This window comes from Magnolia sinica, chromosome 10 (genome assembly GCF_029962835.1).
Source record: "Magnolia sinica isolate HGM2019 chromosome 10, MsV1, whole genome shotgun sequence".
In the NCBI taxonomy this organism is placed as follows: domain Eukaryota; kingdom Viridiplantae; phylum Streptophyta; class Magnoliopsida; order Magnoliales; family Magnoliaceae; genus Magnolia; species Magnolia sinica.
The window spans coordinates 1,023,816-1,047,136 of record NC_080582.1 but is presented as its reverse complement, the minus strand read 5'-3'; the positions used below and the strand labels follow the sequence as shown (position 1 = coordinate 1,047,136).

At 38.7% G+C, this 23,321-nt stretch overlaps 1 protein-coding gene, 1 long non-coding RNA gene and 1 pseudogene across 2 annotated transcripts in view; all 3 read left to right on the top strand.

The window, feature by feature from the left end:
- The window catches only part of LOC131257686 (probable disease resistance RPP8-like protein 2), an 88,779-nt gene extending 67,116 nt beyond the window's left edge, over positions 1-21,663 (top strand). Inside the window, exon 2 of the mRNA XM_058258499.1 lies at positions 19,294-21,663. Within this exon, the coding sequence (XP_058114482.1) occupies positions 19,294-21,637 (2,344 nt within the window). The 3' untranslated portion in view covers positions 21,638-21,663. The remainder of the gene's footprint in view (positions 1-19,293) is intronic.
- LOC131257698 (uncharacterized) lies at positions 1,489-5,314 on the top strand. The gene is made up of 4 exons (XR_009177553.1): positions 1,489-1,752; positions 2,603-2,991; positions 3,909-5,167; positions 5,281-5,314. It is a non-coding gene; the product is annotated as an uncharacterized LOC131257698 (long non-coding RNA).
- Positions 5,315-6,020, top strand: LOC131257693 (histone H2B-like; annotated as a pseudogene).
- Positions 21,664-23,321: the final 1,658 nt, after the last annotated feature.

The window sequence follows — 23,321 nt, the reverse complement described above, 5'->3', positions numbered from 1 at the left end:
CCCCATGAACTGAGATTTCTAAATGATGATGAGAGATGGGAATTATTCTGCAAGAAAACATTTCCAGGGCAAAATAACATTTGCCCTACAAATTTGCAGAAATTGGGAAGAGAGATTGTTGGCAAGTGTCAAGGTTTACCTCTTGCCATTGTTGTGGTTGGAGGTCTCTTATCAAGAAAATTGGAAGAAAGAGAGTGGGAGAATGTACAGAAAAGCATTAGCTGGCAGCTAGTCAAGGGAGAATATCGAATTTCTGACATATTATCATTGAGCTATAAAGATCTTCCTTATTACTTAAAACCATGTTTTCTTTACCTGGGCAATTTTCCAGAGGACCACGAGTTCCTCGTTAAGGAATTGATTCAGATGTGGGCTGCAGAAGGGTTTCTTCAAGAGAGAGGGGAAGAAACATTAGAAGAGGTTGGAGAAGAATGTTTAAAAGAGTTAATTCAGAGAAGTATGGTTCAAGTCTCGAAAACAAGTTCAAGCGGTGGTATTAAAAGTTGTTCCATCCATGATCTTTTGCGAGATCTCTCCATATCAGAAGCCAAAGAAGGTATGTTTCTCCATGTTCATCGCGCGAGTGGGAATGCAATTAATACTCCTGCATTTCCACCTCCTACAGCCCGTCGACTTTCAATTCACCATGATGTAACAAGTCAGTACATTTCCTCAGGCCATTCCACTCCACACCTTCGTTCTCTTTTGATATACACCCAAGACCGTGGATGGGTTGAAAAGAAACAAGAGAAGTTTCTCTTCAGAACATTCATGTTGCTTAGGGTGCTATATCTACAAGGTACATTCATAAAAATTCTACCAAGAGCAATAGGTGAACTAATCCACTTGAGATATCTTGGATGTTCCTACACCTCTTTAAAAAGCCTCCCATCTTCGATAGGCAATCTTCCCAATTTACAAACTCTATCTGTTGCATCTTCTTCTTATATCATTGAAGTACCAAGCACAATCAGGAAGATGAAACAATTAAGACATCTTCAAGTGAAGGGAATACAGCAAGATAGATGTTGGGGAATGATCAAAGGGCATCCAAAGCTTGAGCAGATAAGTAACCTTCAGACTCTATCATTTATAAAGTCTGGGAAATGGATGAAGGGTTGTTTTGGAAAGCTCACCCATCTTAGAAAAATAGGAATATGTTTAGAAACAAGAGCACATGCTAATGTGTTCTATGATTCGGTTGTGAAATTGTACTCACTCCAGTCTCTGTCAGTAGAGTCAGTCAAACATACATTATCGTTACCTCCTCTTTCACATCTTCTCAAGTTATGTAAGTTGCGTTTGTGTGGAAAGTTACGTAAGTTACCTGAGTCAAATGAATTCCCAACAAACCTCACCAAGCTCACTTTGGATGGCTCCTCCTTAAAAGAAGATCCAATAGCTACGTTGGAGAAGCTGAAAAACCTTCAGATTCTCAGATTGCATCAGAAATCATATCTGGGAAAGAAAATTACTTGCTCTAAAGAAGGATTTCCTCGACTCGAGTCCTTAAATCTTCAATCTTTACATAAATTTGAGGAGTGGATATTGGAGGAAGGAGCTATGCCAAGTCTTTTACATTTACGTATCAATTACTGCAATCAACTGAAGAAGCTTCCAGAAGGAATGAAACCTACCCTCAAGAAATTGGAACTATTGTGGATGCCCGATAAATTCAAAGAAAGGGTTCGAGAAGGGGGAGAGGATTGGGATAAAATTCAGCAAATACCCTCCATCCAGATAAGCAATTAGGTGAGACTTGTTTCTCCTCTTCATTTTTATTTGCCTCTTAATCCATACTTTAACGAGTACTATAATCATATGAATTTTATTGTTTTATTTATTTATTTTTTAACTTAGGAAAAATATATATAATCTCATGAATTTTAAATTTTAGTTGTATTCTTTATGTAATTTATTCTTTTAAACGCTTTACATTCTTGCTATGAAATTCGCCACCGCTGGCATCTCCATTCCTTTTATACTTTGTATCCACACATCTTAAGGAAGAAAATGTATTTTATAAATTTGAAGAGCGTTATTTGATTGTTGTTTTATAAATGCTTCAACCAAAAACCTTTTTGGATGAAACCATGAGAAACCATTGCATCATCCATCTAGTTTACCTGAGCCTCTTTTGGTGGACCATTGTACAAATTCGCATTGATTTCTCAACTTTACTCGTTTGATTAGTGACTTTCCTTGTTAAATGTGGACTGTGGACCATTTTTTATTTGAAGGCCATTGATCCGAATATGCAAGGTCATTCACAAATTTTTGCCAGAAGGATTGTTTGGATGATCTGAATGTGCAAGCATGTGGGGCTCATCCACAATATAGTCTGGATTACCACCTGTACTGCTTGCATGCATCCAACCAAAGACAATTTTTTTACGCCCCAATGCATCATGGCCCATTACTTCTGTTCTGTTCATGAGTTATTTTAGCATAAATAGTGGCACATCATTTTTAAATTTTAAGATGAAAATTTTGATATATAAGCTCTTGCTTTTGTAGGAGCTACGTTTTAATTATATATATAAGTTCTTGCTTTTATTTTTTTTTATTTTTATTTTTTACTTATATGTTCTTGCTTTTACAGGAGAAGGTACTTGGCACGCGGGAGGCGGTTGGACGTGACGTGCAGAATGGGCATGAATAAAAAACTATTTCCCTTTTATGGTTTCTTTGTTGGTTTCTTAATGTATGAATGATGTGAGATATTTGTACGAGCTTTCAAACTGTGGCATGATGATGTGTGTATTTTTATTTTATTTTTCTTTTCTTTTTTCTTGGTTTGGTTTCTAATCTTCAAGACTTCAATATGATTAGTTGTTTTTGTAATGCTTGAGATCTATTACTTTGTCTATATTTGGATGTAATATGCTTTTTAAAGGTGAAAACAGTTCTTTAGAGTGTAGCTCTGGAGGACGTCCACAATATTGCTTCATCGGAAGTTTAAATGGATGGATGATCAAAGCTGCTTATTAGGTACAGGCCACAATCTAGCTTCCCTTGTGCAATATTCAAGTCAGTTTGACTCTTATCATCTGATGGGCCATATAAATAGATTAAATAATGACCATCTATTCTTTTAGCATTAGTTTGGCTCAACTGGTTTGCAACCGACTTTATTCTTGAACCTAGGCATAAGTTCTGGGTGAGTTTATCTAAGCCCACACGTGGGTGGAGCCTTACGCAACAACATGCAGCCACATGTACCAATATAGTATAACATGGAAAAATAAAATTTTCCATTACGTGGGCCACATTATTTAAAACTTCTGGCTTAAAAGTGAAGTTATTTCACACCTCAGGTGGACCTATTTTCAGAAGAAATGGATGTCTAGAAAAATCTGCATTACCTTATTGTGCCCTATTGAGGAGCAGAACAACCTGTTTTTTTAATTTTTTTAAATTTTTTTGTGCGAGAATATCTAATCACTATAGCCCTCCTAGTGGAAAGCTCGGCTAAGACAGTTTTTATGGAAATCCATTTGTTTTGTAGACAGGTTCAATTGAGGTATAAAATAACTTGATTTTTAGGCCAAACGTTCTAAACAACATTGCTCACTTAATGGAAATCTCTCATCTTTCACCCTGATACCATAGTGGCACATTTGAATGGGCATGCCTCCACATGTGAGTGGGAGTAGCAAGCCTTTGTTTTTGTTTTTCTTTAGCAAACCACTGTTTTGGGTATACTTATATGGCATTAATTTGTTTAATTTTTTTTTATTTTTTTTTGGTCCTTCTATTGATAGGAATTCAATGGTAATTTCATATGCAAGATTAAAATTTAGTTCATGTTAGTAACATTTCAACCGAATCTAAACAGGAGTTCCTTGCCGATATTTATGCCATTATTTTCACAGATAATGTATGCATTTTTTTTCCATCTTTTGTAGGACATTGATCGACAGATTAGGAGCTTCAATCAAAAAATTGTTTCAACCATCTTCTATCTATATTAGAGCCAATCAAACATAGTCTGGATCTCCAAACTACAGCTCCACTTGCATGGAATGCTTGCATAAGGACACTTCAACCAAACAGATAAGAACTCACTCTTCTTCCTATTTTATCCTTAACTAGTTTTAAAGTAAGTAGTTTCTTCAACTGATTAATATAGTTTTTAAGAAAACAAATTCTAGCACGTAACATATTTTATTTTATTTTTACTCACAGGAGAGACGTGATGACCTACACTTGTGAAGTGATAAGATCGATGTGGAGAATGGTGGCAGGGGAGTCCATTTTCCTCTAATGGTGCGTTTTGTCATAAATGGCAATGAGATGTTTTGATGACATATTTTTCAAATTGCATCACAAAGACATCTCTAGCTTTTGCTACGTATCTTTCAACATGCTACAATGTGCTATTATTCGTTATTACATGTACTGTATTTCAATTTACATCTTCTCAAGTCATGTAAGTTATATTTTCGTGGAAAGTTAAAAAAGCTACCCAGTGTTGTAATTAAATTCCCATCAAACCTCACCAAGCCTACCTTACAATGGTCCTATTTGAAACTCGGCCCATCACTTTTCAGGTTGTAGTGTAGCAAATCACTTTTGATTTCATTTATAGGAGAAGCTATGTTGGCACCTGTGAGGTAACTTGATATCTATAATATTTGATTTGTCTTGCTGTATCTATGTTTGGATGTAATACCTTTTCAAAGTAGAAGCAAATTTCCCAAGTCCAGGCTGAGTCCACAAATGCTTGACCAGAGAGTTTTTATACATGTAAATTAACAAAGCTGATCATCAGGTATGGCCCAGTGTATAACTACTCCGGCACAAAGTACATGTTACTCTGATAATGCGATGGACCATCCATGCACATTGAGTGTGGGCTGTCAATTTCTATTGTCTATATCTAGGCCACCTGATTTGCGGTCGGCCTGATTCCTGGACCAATGTATTATAAGTTTTAGGTGGGCTTTACTAGTTTCCCTAACCAATTGATGTATATTTTTTAACCCTCTATTTGTAGGATATTGATTGAGGGATTAGGACCTACCCTTAATCTGTATGAATTTTGGAGCATCTTCCATCCAAGAGAGGACCTATCAGACCTATAGTTTGGATCTTCCTACCGCATCGCTTGCTGTACGTACGGATTGCAGCACCAGACACATACACCCTCCTGTTTATTCTTAATGTAAGTTTATGCTTCAAATGCTCTTTTAGAGATTTAAGCAAGCAAATTGCGTCATGTAGTTATTAAGTTTTTATTCGTGGATTGATTTCCAAACTCTTTCTTTCACATGATAGATCATGCATTTGAAGCAACTGGACATAAGGACAGAAATATCCAATCTCTTCCCTTCTTCACACCGCTTTTTATTTACGAACCTTCCCTTCTGCAATTCCATGGCGCCCAAGGCAGAGAAAAAACCAGTGGAGAAGAAGCCGGCCTCTGAGAAGCCAGCAGAGGAGGAAAAGGCCTAAAAAGCTCCTGCCGAGAAGAAGCCCAAGGCCGAGAAGCGACTCCCGAAAGAAGGCGGTGGGGCGAGCGGAGACAAGAAGAAGAAGAAGCGTTCGAAGAAGAACGCAGAAACCTACAAGATCTACATCTTCAAGGTCTTGAAGCAGGTTCGTCCCGAGATTGGCATCTCCAGCAAGGCCATGGGCATCATGAACAACTTCATCAACGACATCTTCGAGAAGCTGGCCCAGGAGTCTTCCAGGCTAGCCCGCTACAACAAAAAGCCCACCGTCACGTCGCGGGAGATCCAGATGTCCGTTCGTCTCGTCTTGCCTGGGGAGCTTACCAAGCATGCCGTGTCGGAGGGCACCAACGCCGTTACGAAATTCACCACCAGCTCTTGAAGATGGGGTTTTGGGTTTTTTCTTTTGGGTGTGTTGGTTTTTTGATGGCAGGGTTGTAATTTCTTTGGTTTAATGGGGTAGTTCTATAGGGAGAACTGGGGTTACGCTTTTGTATTCTGCCTGGATGTGTTAATACAGACCGTTAGTTTTGAAATGGACATGCTTCATTTCAAAAATAAAAACTTCAAAAAAAAAATGATCGAATGGGAATCGATTCCCTTTCAGTGGTTTCTTTCCTCACTTCCTTTTGTAACGAAGGTGATGTAGAGCTGGTCTCCGACAGTTTCATGGCCAAGATGGACCGGAAAAGGCATGATAGTAAGTTAAAGTGATCTAAAGTGGTCCGGGCCTTCAGGACCTTAAATTGAGTGTATCTTGCCATCCCGAATGAGTTATTCAACGTACCATATATGATTTGAGGGTAGGACGAGCTACTTTAGCCACCCAACCTGTCTATGCCAGGTTGCCTAAGCCGAACGGGTAAAGAATTAAGGATAATTTTATCCTCTCAGCGAAGAGACACAGTTTTTGAAAGGCCTTTCACTGGCATCTCTAGGTGGCAAATGGAGTGAGATTTTGTGGTACAAGCCAATGTCTCTTGGAGATGATCCTAGACGGCCTGATCGAGAGGCAGGCTAGTGGGTCTTCAAATTCAACGGTGATTGGTGCATGAGGATTTGGATGATATGCATTCCAAATTGTAGCATGAGTATGTATGTATGTATGTATGTTTTCCTAACAATCTTTTGATATGGTACCTTGTGCCATTTTAGGACATGATACATTCAGTAGTTTTTACAAGGGTTGTGTAATGTTTGACTTGCAATAATGTATGAATGTTTTCATTTAATATTCTTATTAAGAGTTGAAATGGGTGTTTTTGTGATTGACCCATAAATGTTTCAGGTAGGGCCCACCGGTTGGATATTTGGAATCGCCTGATAAGTGATTTTTAAGTTATTTCCCCACAATATAATTTAATTAGATGGTATGGATTGATGTGCATCTATATATGTTATCCGTATACATGGGTGTGGAAATAATTATATGATTCATTTCAGAGAGCAGCTCTCATTAGCAAAGACTATCCCATGAAAGGCTAAAATGTGGTAATACCACACTCGGAGTGTCTAGTCAGGATGGATTTAGGCCATCCACGGTAGGGCCTGTCACATGAACGGTTCTGAATTGCCATGCGTACAGATATTGATTGAATGAAGTCTCATATTGTGAGTGCCAAACACATGGGATAGTCCGCTTAACAAAAAGATATTTCGAGTTCTAATCAGTTTACATTCACATCAATCCACACTGACCAGGGTTGCATAACATTGGCCCGGACACGGGCCTGTAATAGCCTGTGTTCCTACGACAAAAGATGGGTGGGGCCTACCTCGATGTTTGTGAGAAATCCACCCCGTCCATCTGTTTTTCCAGCGCATGCTAGGACATGATCTCAAAAATGAGACAGATCCAAAACTCAAGTGGGCTACACAACAGGAAACAGTGGGGATTGAATGCCCACCCTTGAAACATTCGTGTGCCATAAAATTTTTGTAACAAGATAATATTTTCGTGCTCGCAGTTTATCCAAGTGGGAATGACCTTTTGAACAGTTTGAATGACATATAAATATCACAGTAGACCCCAGAAAGGTTTCAACGGTAGGCCTTTTACACTGTTTCTTGACATGTGGCCCACTTGAGTTTTGGATCTGCCTCATTTTTTGGCCTCATGTCATAAAATGAGGTGGAAAAACGGATAAATGGAGTTGATTTCTCACAAACATCACGGTGGGCCCCACCTAACTATCAGAAACTGAGCAAAACACAGATATGAGAATCCATATGCATCCTTTCCCCAATCAACCAGTCTCAGTTTGGGTCCCAGTAGGGGTTAGGCTCTGGCCTGTAATAGAGGACCGTTGATCAAGTATGGAGCTAGAATTGAAATACGATCGATCAATAAACATGGGGCCATGCATATGTTTTTCATACTTGTCTATTAAGATCCAACCTGAGCCAGAGAACGGTCGGTTTGAAGGCCAATGGATGGGATCCATCATGTAATCGGATGCCTAGTTAATAAATGGTTCAGATCTGAGCCCGTTGGCAACTCTAGTCTGGGCCAGGGCCCTGCTAACTAAAGAACTCATGGGTCATGTTGGGCCCCAATTTGGTGGGCCCACATCCTAGCCCAGATCCAAAGCGCGGGCTTGAAGAGTCATCACAAAAACAGCCCAATGAAGGATGGACCCGGGTCAGCCTCAAGCAGGCCAGTCTAGTCGCAACCTCAGTGGCTATTCATTGCAGGTAGAAGTGACATGTCTGGGAAACATCCAAGCCGAGCATCATCTTAGCCACAAGTGCAAGACCAATCGATGACCTCGAAATTTTCCGACGGTCCACATTCGATATACCCACTGACCTGCCTTACATGTTGCCTGGGCTGACCTTGGTGATGGGTGGGCCATCAAAACCGTAAAACCCCATCTAATGCACTGCTCGTGTGTCCACGCTCAGTGGGCCATACTCATATTACCAGTATATATGAGTCGTACATGCACGTACATCAATCTGGACCATCAAAATTTTTGGAGACAGTTGAACAAAATTCACACTAATTCATATGAAGTTATGAAGTACCATTGTACCACAAACCATTTTTGTGGACGGTATAGATTAGTAGCTGAGTGTGTGTTTGATTGCACTAAATATCATCAAATGTCACCGTTAATGATCAGTCTAACTTGGTTTAAATTTTTCATGATATTTTATGATGTTGGGTGCAATGAAAGAAAGCTATTGCGGCATGAAATCACCAAAATCCCATATAACACCTGTTGTACGCAGGAATACAGCACACATTGGAGTATAGCACACACGGGACGTATTGGTCAACCATAAACTTTATTCAGAATTAATTGACCGATAATCTCTATTGTCATAGCTAAATCTACTGTTTCTCATTCAAGATAGACGAATTCGACCAAGATGATTAAATTTGTCATTTTTCGATCAAGATGACCAAATTTGCCCAATATAGTTGAATTTTTTAATTTTTAATAAAGATGACCGAGTTCAACCAAAGTGGCTGAATTCGTTATTTTTCGACCAAGATGGTTGAATTCGACAAATTTGGCCAAATTTGCCGTTTTTTACTAAGATAGCTGAATTTAACAAACACGCCCAAATTTACCGTTTTTCGACCAAGCCGGCCGAGTTTGACTAAGGTGGATGAATTTGTTATTTTTTATGTAATATGTTCGACCCAGATAACCAAATTTGCTGTTTTTTTTTTTTTTTTTTTTTTAAAAAAAAAAAAAACCAAAATAGCCGAGTTCAACCAAGATGGCCAAATTTGATGTTTTCGATCAAAATGGTTGAATTTATCATTTTTCGACCAAGATAGCCAAATTCGACCAAAACAACTGAATTTGATGATTATTATTATTATTATTATTATTATATCAAGATTGTCAAATTCGACCGAGATGGCCAAATTTTCTATTTTTCAAGTAAGTTGGTGGAGTTCGGCTAAGCCGACTGACGTTGATGTTTTCCTATCAAGATAGTCGAGTTTGACTAAGATGTTCGAAATTGATATTTTTACACAGCTAGACAATCATATTAATTGTGCTAAACAACAAATAAATATCGCATTACCTTTTACGAAGTGAAGCGATGTGGGAAGAAATATTGTAACCTATTTCTAATCATTCTTAGGAAAACTAGTTGAAAAGGACACGCGTTATAATAAGAGAAACATATAGCATTCTAAAAAATTTTCAATGATGCTTGGAGTGCTTTTTACGAAATCACAACTGATAGGATGATAAGACATGAAGTAGTTGAAAGGTACTTAAAAGCAAGCCAAGTGACCAACAAACATCCAGGAGGTGTGGCTGAGAGGTGTCAAAAAGTAGATACTGAGCAGTCGAGATGCGTACATAAGTAAAAAGAGCGGATAATACGTATCTAGAAGCAAACGAAGTGGTCGAGAGGTGTCCAAAAGCAAATTGAGTGGTCAAGGAAAGCCAGGAAATGGAATGCGGCTGAGAAGGTTGGTCAAGTGGTCAAAATGGAAAGATACAAAGAGTGGTTGAGTGGAGTGCGAGCGAGCAATTGACAAAACAGATGCAGCCGATGTGTGGTCGATGATCAAATGTCAATCAAAAGTAGAGCTTGGTTAAGAAAAGAAGAACAGTTAGGAAACAAAAATGTAACAAAAAAAAAGATTTAAATAGGTGTTTTTCAATTATTATATCCATTGCAGTAATGGAAGAAAGATTTGGAAGAACAAAATACAGTAGAAATCTATAAATAGTAGAAGAATTCAACATAGAACAATGCAATCAACAACAACAAACCCAACACAACAAATAAATCAAATTTATCTTATTAATTTCCTTTACCTTAACTTATCATAAGAGTAGCAGTAAACAAGTAGTGGTAATCCTTAGCTATAATATTTAGTTGTAATTCAAGTCTATGGTCATATGTTGAATTTATATTTTATCCAACATCAAGCAATTCTTTCAATAAACGCATTTCTAGAATTGCTCTTAATAATTCATCGTGATTTTTTATTTTTTTGATTTGTAGGGTTTTCCGTAAAAGTCATTTCTTGTAGAAGGCACAAAATAACCCATCTTTAAAAGAACCTTTCTAATTAACGTATGATCGCTATAAATTTTTATAAATTTGGTCATATGCTTTTTATATTAGACGTATCTACTTATTTGGTCGCGGCCAATTTGTTTAGAAAATACTAATATCAACTTGATCCAAAACTTTTGTTGCCTCGATTCTTTTCATTAATAAGTGTTCAATTTCCATTGTTTCATGTGGTATGGCCTACTTGCGCGTTAGATCTGCATCAATTTTGGAATCATGCCTTAAAACGCGTTGTTAAAATGGGTTGATGGCATTCTTAAAGCTGGCACAGCGTGTAATTATGGCCTATTTGGTACATAGGCTTAAGTGGGATGGAATTGTCTTTAGTCCCATGTGCAATTTTTGATGGATTCGAAATCCACTACACATGTAGGCCCCCACATTGATCCGTGTGTTTTATTCATGGTGTCCTTCTATATATGCCCTTTCCATGTGGCATTTTAGTTATATATGTGTATAAGTGACAGATATCCACAATGACTTTGGTTTATTAATTATATTAAATGGGTCCAAAAAACGGGTTTATGCTTAATCCAGTTTGTTTCCCGTAGTAAGAATTTTATCTGTGATGAATCCAATGCAATTCCATATCATTTAATCCCATGGATCAAACAGGCCTCAGTAGGCAATCTGCATCCTGCTTTGATGCTAAAAAAAAAACGCCTCATTACACAATCCGTGTCCAACGGTTAGCTTGCTTTGATGCTAAAAAGACGTGATACTCGAAAGACAAAAGGCAAATGGTAATGTAATACGCATGGTATAAAGAAAAAAGAAAAGAAAAGGCAGAAGACGCATGGTATAAACTCCAAAATAAGAGTAAAAAGGAAAAGTCCCAGCCTATCCTAAAGAAAAGGCATCCATCGGCCGCAAGGGAATTTGTCTTTGGCCATCATCACAAGGCATTGCTCGATCCATACGGGCGTGGATTAGGAAATTGAATTGCGTACTGAGTTACTCAGTATGCTTTTATAATGCTAAGTCAGTTGGACCCAATGTGAATATATATGGTTTATCCACACGGCACATCCGTTTTTTTCTGCTACTTTTAGGGTTGACTCGAAAATTGAAGCATATCCAAAGGTCAAGGAGACCATACCACAGGAAAACGCTAACTGTACCGAGTTACTCCTCAATTCGCTTCCGAGGCTCTTGGGCAACTGAGGGGCCAATGATGTATGAATTTTATCCACACGGTTCATACATTTTTTTCATATCATTTTAGATTATGAACCCAAATTTAAATTCTTACCGTTGAAGAATTCTTGGTGATCACAAAAGTTTTGGACCGAGTTGATATTTAGTTTTTCAATTAATACAGGTGTATATGACCATATCAACAGGTTTCAATGGCTGGCATCTTGAACCCCGCTGATTCCTGCGGTGTGGTCCACTTGAGCCTTAGATCTGCCTTATTTTTGGTCCATTCTTTAAAATGATATGAAAAAAAATGGATGGACGGTGTGGATAAAATCCATATATCACGGTGGCTCCTCAGTGGCCCTCCGAGCCTCCGCCTGTCCCTAACTCCGAACAGGCGGGGTAGTACCTAATACTTGACACGTGGCAGTAAGTTTATTAGATCCAGACTGTCCATTTGATGAGTCCCATCCTTTGATGGCCTAGTTGAAGATTGCATCTAAAAATCCATCCAAGCCATATGAATGCTGTCATTCAAATGGACAGACAGGAAAGATGGGTCATGTGAACGGATGAAGTGAATACTTTGTGACATTTATGCAGCCATCATCTATTTTGGATTGGCATCTTCGGTTATCGTAATTTGACCGTCTATTTAGACGCAGTAAAACTCCAACTAGGACTACCCATTTCATTTGGCTTTTTATCCTGGTGTTGATCACCGACCATAGGATCTGACAGATGGATGGTACAACTTCACCAACCGCTACAAACACGTACGTGAACTGTGGAGTACCAACGCCCCACCAAGTAAGTAAATCATGGAGTGTGTGTACTGACATGGGTGTGTACTAACAAGCTAACAACAAAAAAAGGAGAAGTAGGTCATGGACCGAAGGATGGCAGTTTGGCTAGTGTCCCCAACACCCGCCACCTAGCTGGGGTAAAGTTTTGCAGGCCCATCATGATGTATGCGTTTTATCTATACTGTTCATTTATTTTTTTCATATCATTTTTGTGTATGAGGACAAAAATTAGATAGGTCTAAATTTTATGTGGACCACACCACATGAAAAAGTGAGATTGAATGCTTATCATTGAGAATTTTTTGTAGCCAAGAAGTTTTGGATCAAGCTGATATTTGTGTTTGCCCTTTGTCCAGGTCTGTGTGACCTTATCAACAGATTGGATGGAAAATAAATATTATTAGTGAGCTCTAGGAAGGTTTTAATGGTGGACGATTCAATCAACACTGTTTTCACATGGCGTGTTCCACTTAGATTTGCATTTGCTTAGATATTTTTTTGTCTCATACCCTAATGAGTTGTAAAATTTGAATGAATGGTGTGGATAAAGCACATGCATCATGATGAGGTCCACACGGCATTGACACTAGCTAGCGGGCCGGTGCTGTTCACTAGCTAAACCACGTCCGGACCGGAGGCGATTTCCTGCAAAAGGCTTTTCGCAGAAGGTCCTGCACTGGAAATCTATGTGTGACCACCGTAAAGTTAGTGAGAAATCCACCCATGCATCCGTTCTACGAGCTCATTTTAGGAAAGGCTAAAAAAAAGCCGGATGTGGGCGATGCATGGGGGAAAACTACAAAAGAATTCAAACTTTCATGGGCTCCACCTGGATGTTTATATTCCATCCAAACCGGATGAACTGAAAACACAAAAATGATAGCCTGATGGCCATGCAAATGTTTCAACGGTGGCCCACTGTTTCCTCTCGTGTGGCCTATTTGAGTTTGGATCCGGCTCAATTTTGGTAGCATATTCTAAAACGAGCTTGCAAAACAGATAAATGGAGTGGATATCTCACAAACATCACGGTGGACCCAACCGAGATTCCCAGCTCAGTGCCAAAGGCTTTGCAGAAAATCCGCGTGCCAAGAAATTCTTGTGATCGCATCTCTAACCATTGAAGACATTGGCGGGAATCAAGCAACCATTTTATAAGATATTCCAAAATTTCGGCACGCGAAATCCTTTACCTCATCAGTAATACTAGAATATGGCCTGTCTACTTGTCCTCTATAAATAAGATAGAGAGATATGCAACATCAACTCAAGAGTAAGAAAGCTGTCATCTGAATTTCATTCTTTCTTGTGAGAAGAAAAAAAAAAAGTGTGAGGAAAGATGTCCGCTGTTGAGTCCGTTGTTGAGCTCGTACTCGGAAAGCTGGCTGACCCGCTCATTCAAGAAGCCATTTTCTTACGTGGGGTTCGCGATCAAGTCGAATTGCTAATGTTCGAATTTGAGCAGATGATAGCCTTCTTGGAAGATGCAGACTCCAAGCAAGAAGGAGACAGAAGAGTGAAGAGATGGGTGCAACATGTGAGAGATGTTGCATACGATGCTGAGGACGTCATCGACAAATTTATGTTAAAGATGCTAACCTCGAAGCCAAAAAAATTTTTAGGCCGCATTAAAAGGTACTGTCACGCCTTGGAATTAATTCAGATATAGAGTGTACACCCTCGAACCCGAGTCACCACACATGACTTATATATTATGAGTACAAAAACCATTCATTCATACCATTTTCCATAAGCTTAGTTAAAATGTATACTAAGTTTCTAAACTCAAACCTTAAGCAAAACATCTCACATTCATTTATTTCAATCACATACACATATATCCACCATCATGATCATTTATGTGCATCCAATACACATTAATAACATTTACAAAAGTTAATTACAATACCATAGCTCACCCATTTAGGGCTTTATTAAACATTTACTAATAAAAGGTTTAACTATTCATAACTTTCAGTTAACTTAAAATTTATTCAAATACAAAATTAAAGGAATAACGTGAGTTCAACTAAAAATGTTAGTAATTTGACATAATCAACTTGTCTTCATCAAGATGGGGCCATAGCCCTTGTAAATCGTCAATTGGTTCACTTTCCTACCCTAAAACTTGAGCAATAGTGTCATCGTCCATTAAATATATATGTTTTTTTTCATTAATAAAACGTCAGCTGACTAGGCCTAGTGAGTGAACGAATCATAGTTTATGCACATCATAATAAAAATAGAGATGTATGAATGTCATGAGATGCGTGAATGCATGAATACATCAAGTGCGTTAATTGATCCACTTGCTTAAGTTGGATCCCATCAATCCACATCTCACTTTTTGGTTAGGCTTCCACCATCTTGGTAGGCTTTTAAATATCGTGAGCATTTAGGGATGGTACCATCCAAGGAGTGGTTGCAGGTATTCAATGCAGTTATGCGATGTATGACATGGATACATGATGAGAATGACCGGTGCATGGTATTAACAGTTGTTAACAGTTTTTATATATATATATATATATATAATGGTCTCCTACGCACTGTACTGTAGGAGAACTTTTGCACACCAAATTACCACCAGTCATGCAAACTTAAACAAGTGTATTGTAAGTGAGCCTCACCATGACATGTTCCTGTGATCCATTAAGATAATTTAGTCTGTGGTATCAATTAAACCGTGGGGTGCAAATATTACGGCCGATTTGTGATTTACTGGGCCGCAAAATAAAAAACAGTGGGAGAGGAGAAGCCTACCTTTGAATTTTTACAGGGCCCATGCTAATGTTTATGTGAAATCCATTTCATCCGTTAATTAGCTTAGTAGAAGTTAATGCATGGAGACCAAACATTAGACCTATACCTGATGTATGTGGATCACACCAAGTGAAGTGATTTTGATTGTGGGTGTTCCCTATACAGTTTCCACTCATGTGGCCCACTAGAATTATAGATGTTGTTGATGTTGAAGTAATACCCCTAAATTATCATCTTGACCCATTATGGTTGGAGTGGATTTTACATACATGTCAACGTTGGCCCACCCTCCAGTTGGCTCGGTATTGGTTGGGACGCTGTCATAGGCTGTGGATTACATGCTGTGACGATCATCAGTCACCTAATAGCTGGTTGGTACTATTTGGCGCAACAATGATGTATGTGTTTAATCCAAGACATCCATATATTTTTCCAGCTGAATGTATGGCATGATCCAAAAAATGAGTCAGATCCAAATATCAAGTGGACCATGCCACAATAAAGATTGCTAGAAAAGCCACCATTAAAAAAATTCTTTAGGCCAACGTAGGTTTTGGATCAAGTTGATATTTGTGTTTTACTTTTATCCAAGTCTCTGTGACCTAATCAATAGGTTAGATGGAAAATAAACTGTACCTAAGAATTTTTAATGATGGGTATTTAATCCATTTAATTACTACTATTTTCATGTGGTGTGGTCTACTTTAAATTGGATATTATGCATTTTTGGGATCATACCATAAATTGAGCTAGAAAAATGGATGGACAGCTTGGATTAAATATATACATTATCGTTAGGCCTATTAGCACCAACTAGTAGCAATGTTGTTAGTTAATGACAGGTATCCACGTCTTTGAGGCATCCCAACCACTACTGAGTCAACTAGAGGTTGGCCAACCTTGATGTTTATTTGAAATCCGCTCCATCCATAAGATGTGTGACAATAATTTAGTCGTAGGGATAAAAGATCAGCCACATTTATAATGTCGGTGGGCCACGTGAGCAAAAATCGTGTAGGGGATGCCCGCTATCCAAACAATTTCACTTGGTGTGACCGTATGAATCACTAATCCACCTACTTTTTAAGACGTATTACAAAATTTCTATCATAGACCTAATGATCGTGGTGGATTTCATGAATGCATCATGGTGGGGCCTAATCCCAGCCCACCCTTTTTTACTTGTGTTGTTGGTGCGCAAAATATCTCATGTGTTAGTGTGCAGGAGACCGAGATTATATATATATATATATATATATATATATATATATATATATATATCTATATATATATATATATATATATATATATATATATATATATATATATATATATAAAGAGAGAGAGAGAGAGAGAGTGTAACGGTCTCCTGTGAGCCATCCTATAGGATACCTTGGACCGCGGGGATTTCCTGCGAAAGAGGAAGTTCCTGCGCAAGGATGGTAGGTGGGACCCACCGCTATGTTTGTGAGAAATCCATTCCGTCCATTCATTCTACGAGCTCATTTCATGACATGTGACCAAAAATCGTGAAAGCCATTTACAACTACACAATCGTGAAAGCCATTCATGGAAGGGGTGGTCCACCTCCGGTGGGTCCCACCATTATGCATTAAAAAAATCTACTCTAACTATCAAATAAATGCCTTAGTTTTAGGCCCATGGGTGAAAAACAACCCCAACCATGATTCACATGGACCATAAGAATGGAAATAGTATGAGGGTGACACTTACCCTCCAAATTGTTTAACTAGTTATGGCCGCATGTATCATGGATGGGCCTGATTTTTAAGTCGCTGACCTAAATTTGTGTCATATAAGGGTTTCATTGGATGATAAATCATCATTACGTTGGGGGCCTAGGAAGTTTACAATTGTGGGCGATCAGCCACCAATGTTTCCAGTGTTGTGGTCCACTTGAGATTTGGATCCGGTTCATTTTTGGGTCAATGCCAAAAAATGAGTGGGCAATATAGATGGACGGAATGGATATATAGCAATACATCAAGATGGTCCAAATCACAGCCTAACTAAACCCGGTGTTTCAAGTCTTTTAACAACACACAACTTTAGCCTCCTCTGGAGCTACTCTTTCAAGATCATATATTTTCCTTGGAATGGCTCAATTGAATTAAAGATTGTACAGATTTTTGGGCCCTACCATTAAAACAGGGTAACTCACATGATGATCGGGGTGGATTTCACCAAAACATTACGGTCAGCCCCACTTCAGCTAACCCCACCTTAAGACCGTAGATAAGGTTTGTCGACTAGTCTGCAGGAGACCACGACTCATACGTATATCTTTATGTTATATTCGCCCTACGGCTAAATTTCCAACAGTTACCTAATGGTCATCACTATAGGGCCCACCCTATCTAAATTCCCAAGAGGATAGGGAGGTGGAGTGCACAAAGGTACGAGGATTAGATTCGGTTGAGCAGCGAGACTTACCATGGAAGTGACGTCACCAAGTTATCTGGACCCCACTATGATGTATGTGTTGTATCCACAGCGTCCATCCATTTGGAAATATTATTTTAAGCCATGAGCAAGAGAGTGAGGTAGATCCAAAACTTTAGTGGACCCCACCACAGAAAACAGCGGAAAGATTGATGCCCACCATTGGAACCTTTCTAAGGCCCACCATGATTTTTTTTTACAAAATCTAAACTGTTTAAAAGTTAACAAAGACATTAAAGAAGGGAAAATACAAATATAAGCTTGATTGAAAACTTTTGTGGCCTTTAGAAGTTTTTAACGGTGGCGTTACTCTCCCCACTGTTTTCTGTGGTGGGGTCCACTGGAGCTTTGGATGTGACTCATTCTTTGGATATTACCCTAAAATGATCTCTCCAAATGGATGGACAATGTTGATACAAAACATATATCATGGTGGGGCCACATAATTTAGTGACGTCACTTCAATAGCAGTCTCACTAGCCAATCCGCGCCCCCACAAAGGTCTCTCATGGGGACGCGGATTTGCTGCAAGTTCCTCCGCAAGGATGGTGGGTGGGACCCTCCGGTATGTTTGTTAGAAATCCACTTTGTCCATCCATTTTTCAAGCTCATTTCATGACATGCAACAAAAAATCAAGAGGATTCAAAACTCAAGTTGGTCACACGAGAGGAAACGGTTGGTTTTCAGCGAGCACCATTGAAACATTTTACTGGCCATAAAAGTATCATATCAACCTAAATTTATTGTGTTTTTACTTCATCAAGGGGGAATAACCTTATAAGCGGTTTGCATGACATATAAACATCAAGGTGGAGCCCAGAAAGGTTTCAATGGTAGGAATTTCTTTCCCTAATTTTTCATCTCATGAGACCCACTTGAGTTTTTAATTCTCCTAATTTTTGGTCGCATGTCTTGAAATGAGCTCACAAAATGGATGGACGAAGTAGATTTCTCAAAAACATAGCAGTGGGTCCCACCCACCATCCTTACACAGGAACTTCATGTGAAAGGCTTTCTCAGATTTTCTGCCTCCCTCGCCTAGGTATCTTGTGGGATGGTTCGTAAGAGACCATTACTTTACATATATTGTGGCCGCACCAAGATTTAGATTTCTTTAAACAACAATCATTCTTACAATTATTGTGGCCCATCATATGATCAAAGCCATCTAGAATTCTAGATGAGGTTTTATATATATCCTAAAATTCACATAGATGGCGTATATCAGATCTGATACATCCGATGATTCATTGATTGTATGAGACAAATCTAAATCATCTATCAACATCACAAAATTTCAGATTGATAATGAGTTAATAGATCACTTAGATCCAAATCATTTATGTTTTCAAAATAAAATTAATTAAAAGTATAGGAAGTACATTCCTAACATTTCATTCTTATGACCCATCAAATGGTCACGTAGTGGGGATTTGTTCTAATCCATCCATATAAAGTATCATTTTGTTTAAATTTATCTACCTACTTCTTTCCCAACTAAGAATATCTCTACCAACTTAGCTATTGGCTTATTTTAGTTTCTTAATTAAAAATAAAAATATTTAAATATTTATTTTAAATCTTAAGTGCACTCAAATTCTTACAGGTATGCTTGCATCCCCGTTGAGTTGAAAGCTCTCCATGATGTGGGCTCGGAGATCCAACGGATAAACAATAAAATCCATAGGATCTCTGAAAGTAGGTCGACTTATGGAATTGCCGATATAAGCCAGGGAGCGGGGAAGAGCTCCGCAGATCCAATCCATGAAGAACGGAGGCTCACTTCTCTTAACTCTGAAGAATCAGATTTTGTTGGTTTTTTTCAAAAGGAGTCAGAGGCACTGGTCAAGAAGTTGACCAATGAGAGCGAGCAAAGACGTTGTCTTGTTTCTGTAGTTGGAATGGGTGGTCTCGGCAAGACCACTCTTACGAAGAAAGTTTATAACGACCCTCGTGTTAAAGCACATTTTGACTCTTTTGCATGGATTTCTATATCACAAGACTATGTTGTGACGGATCTTCTTCAGAAAATCTTAAATTGTTACATCTCAAAAGATAAGCTCAAGGAAGTGAAGGAAATGGACGTCAATCAGTTGAAGCATGAAATTTCTGAGCATTTGAAAGAGAAGAGATACCTGGTGGTATTAGATGATATATGGTCAAAGGAAGCGTGGAATGATTTGAAGGGTGCATTTCCAGAAACGAACAATGGCAGTAGGGTTGTCCTCACCACACGAAAAGAAGACGTAGCTTTATATGCACAAAGCGAGGTCCATAGACCGGGAATTTTAAACGAGGAAGAGAGCTGGGAATTATTCTGCAAGAAAACATTCCCAGGACATGGTGGTTGCCCTCCGGAATTGGTGGACGTGGGAAAAAGGATTGTGCAAAAATGCTACGGTCTACCTCTTGCTGTCATTGTCATCGGTGGGCTCCTAACGACGACGACGAAAGAAGCAGCAGAGTGGAAGAAAGTACACGAGAGCAGCAGCTGGCATTTAGTCAAGGGAGAAATCAATATCTCGGGCATATTATCTTTGAGCTATAAAGATCTGCCCTATTACTTGAAACCATGTTTTCTCTACCTGGGCAATTTTCCAGAGGACTACGAATTCCATGCCAAGACATTGATTCAAATGTGGGCTGCAGAAGGTTTTCTTGAAGAGCGAGGGGAAGAAACATTGGAGGAAGTTGGAGAAGATTATCTAATGCAATTGATTCAAAGAAGCATGGTTCAAGTCACAGAAAGAAGTTCAAGCCGAGGTATTAAAAGATGTCGCATCCATGATCTTTTGCGGGATCTCTCCATATCAAAAGCTAAGGAAGATATGTTTCTTCAAGTTCACAGTAGGATCAATGCAAATGCTCCTCCTGCATCTAGAGCCCGTCGACTTGCAATTCACAATGATGATTTACGTGAGTACACATCCTTAAAATCTTTCACTCCACAACTTCGTTCTGTGTTGATATACACCCAGGGCTCTACATGGCTTCAAAGAGAAGAAGAAAAGTTTCTCTTTAGAGGCTTTAAGTTGCTTAGGGTGTTGTATATACACGGTGCATGCATTAAAAAGCTACCGAAGGAAATAGGTGAACTAATCCACTTGAGATACCTCGGCTGTACTGAAGCTTATTTAGAAAGCATCCCATCGTCGATAGGCAATCTTCCTAATTTACAAACTCTATTTGTAGCATCCCATTATATTATAAAAGTACCAAGCACAATCGAGAAGATGCAACTGTTAAGACATTTTCAAGTGAAGAGCATATCTAAGGGGTCTATAATGTCTGGAGAGATAGAAGGGCGTCCAAGGCTTGACCGGATAAATAGCCTCCAGACTCTATCACTTGTAAGATCTGGCAAATGGATGGAAGATGGTTGCTTGGGAAAGCTCACCAATCTTAGAAAATTAGGAATATTTGTATATAGAGAAACAGATGCTGAGGTATTGTACCAATCGATTGTCAATCTGGACTGCCTCCACTCTCTCAATTTGCAAGGAAGATTAAGCAAGTTACCCGACTCCAGTTTCTTCCCAACGAACCTCACCAACCTTACCTTGATCCGCTCCTATTTAAAGGATGACCCAATGGCGACGTTGGAGAAGCTGAAAAACCTTCGCATTCTCAGATTGCTGGATAATTCATATATGGGAAAGGAAATGGCTTGCTCTGCACAAGGGTTTCCTCGACTCGAATCCTTACATCTTCGTCAGCTAAGTCAATTAGAAGAGTGGAGAGTGGAGGAAGGATCTATGCCAAGTCTTTTACATTTACAGATCTATGAATGCACGGAATTGAATAAGCTTCCGGAAGGACTGCAACATGTGAGTACCCTCAACAAATTGGAGTTGCGGAGAATGTCCGATGAATTCAAAGCAAGGCTCGAAGAAGACAGGGGAGAGGATTGGTATAAGATTCGGCATATACCCTCCATCGACATAAGTTGAAAGCAGTGGGCACATTCTCTCGTCGCCAGAGCCTAGGTTGTTTCCCCTCTTCATTTTTATTTACTTTTTTAATCCATACTTGTACTTCCTATAATCATATCATTTTTTTTTTATTCTTTTTCTTTTGTAACTTGGAAAAAATATATATAGTCTTATGCATTTAAATTACGTGTATTCTTTAAGTAATTTATTCATTTTAAACCCTTTAAATTCTTGCTATGGAATTCTTTACTGTTTGCTTCTTTATTCCTTTTATAGTTTGTAAAACAGTATTTTATACTTTATAAAGAAATCTGCACTCTACTCGTTTGAAGAAATGCTTCACCCAAAACCCCTTTTGTACGGAACCATGCTAGTGGTCCGAAATGACGTCTTCTCTACATTGATTTATGAGTCATCATGGTAGGGCTCACATAGCTTTTTCAATCCTCTGTTTTGCGGCCCACTTGAGCTTTGGATTTGCATCATTATTGGGCCCATGAACCTCACTGTGGGTCCCACCTAGCTTCTCGTCGCAGGATGCTTTAGCAGGCAATCCGTATCCTTTCTCACGAGGATGCATATTGCCTACTGACGCTGCCATTAGCCAATAGGTAGTGGACGGTGCTCTGTGGGCCCCATCATAATGTATGTGTTTTAGGCTTTAAAGAATATTACTTATTATCAGTTTGATTTTTGAACAATGGTCATTCACGAAGGGGATCTACTTGTGAAGATGATTGTGTGCTACAATCAAGATTAACAACTAACAAGGCAGGCCACTCATATATCTTCAATTGGCACAATTGGCATAGTTGGAAATTTTATTTAGACTGTTGATACTTTTTTTTTTGTGCAAGACCACCTTACGAGTGGGCCAGCCTGATTTTATTTTATTTTTTATTTTTTGTATATGCACATCTTCTATATGATTGTTTGTTCTATAATATATGTGTTCCTTTTAGTGGCAGTAGCCTAATTTTTGGTTGTTGACAGAGAACATTGATGCGCCAAGATGTTTGAATTTTATGATCAGTTTGTATTTTCATGTAAAAAATGAATGAAAATGGTGATATCCTAACCCAATCAAAAATTGATTTGCATCTGTACTGTCTACAATTACCAGTTCTCATTCTATCGAAACCTGATCCAAATGGAAGTTTCTAACTGTCCAATCTTTGGCCTTCTCCACAGGCTTATTTCTGTATTTGTTTTTCCGTTGAGCATTTATTTTTATGACATCTATCAAAGGATTAGGAACTTCCAATCTAAGAGTGTCCTCCATCCACACTAGATCCATGGGATTTAGTGTGGAGTATCACCAACCCCACTTGGATGGAAGCATGACAGTTCACATTTATGTACTCTGTTTTGCTGATGAGTTGCTATAATATGTCTTTCATTTGGAGCTGTAAAAAGGAGCCATACGATAGGTGAGGCCCAGTTATTTTGTGGTGCCCACCTGAAATTTATACAGCCAAATTTTATTGTCAAAAAAAAAAAAAAACTGGTTCCACTATTGAATAAATAAATAAAAACTCCATGTTTTCACCCGATGCTTTATCTACATGAGAAAAACTTTGCGCTTTAGGAAGGTGTGATGGTTCATTTGCATGCACTTGATGTACATACACAAGTCAAATGCATGTGCACATGGGGGCACATCTCTTTTATAACTACCATATGTCTAAGGGGTTTGGCCCCC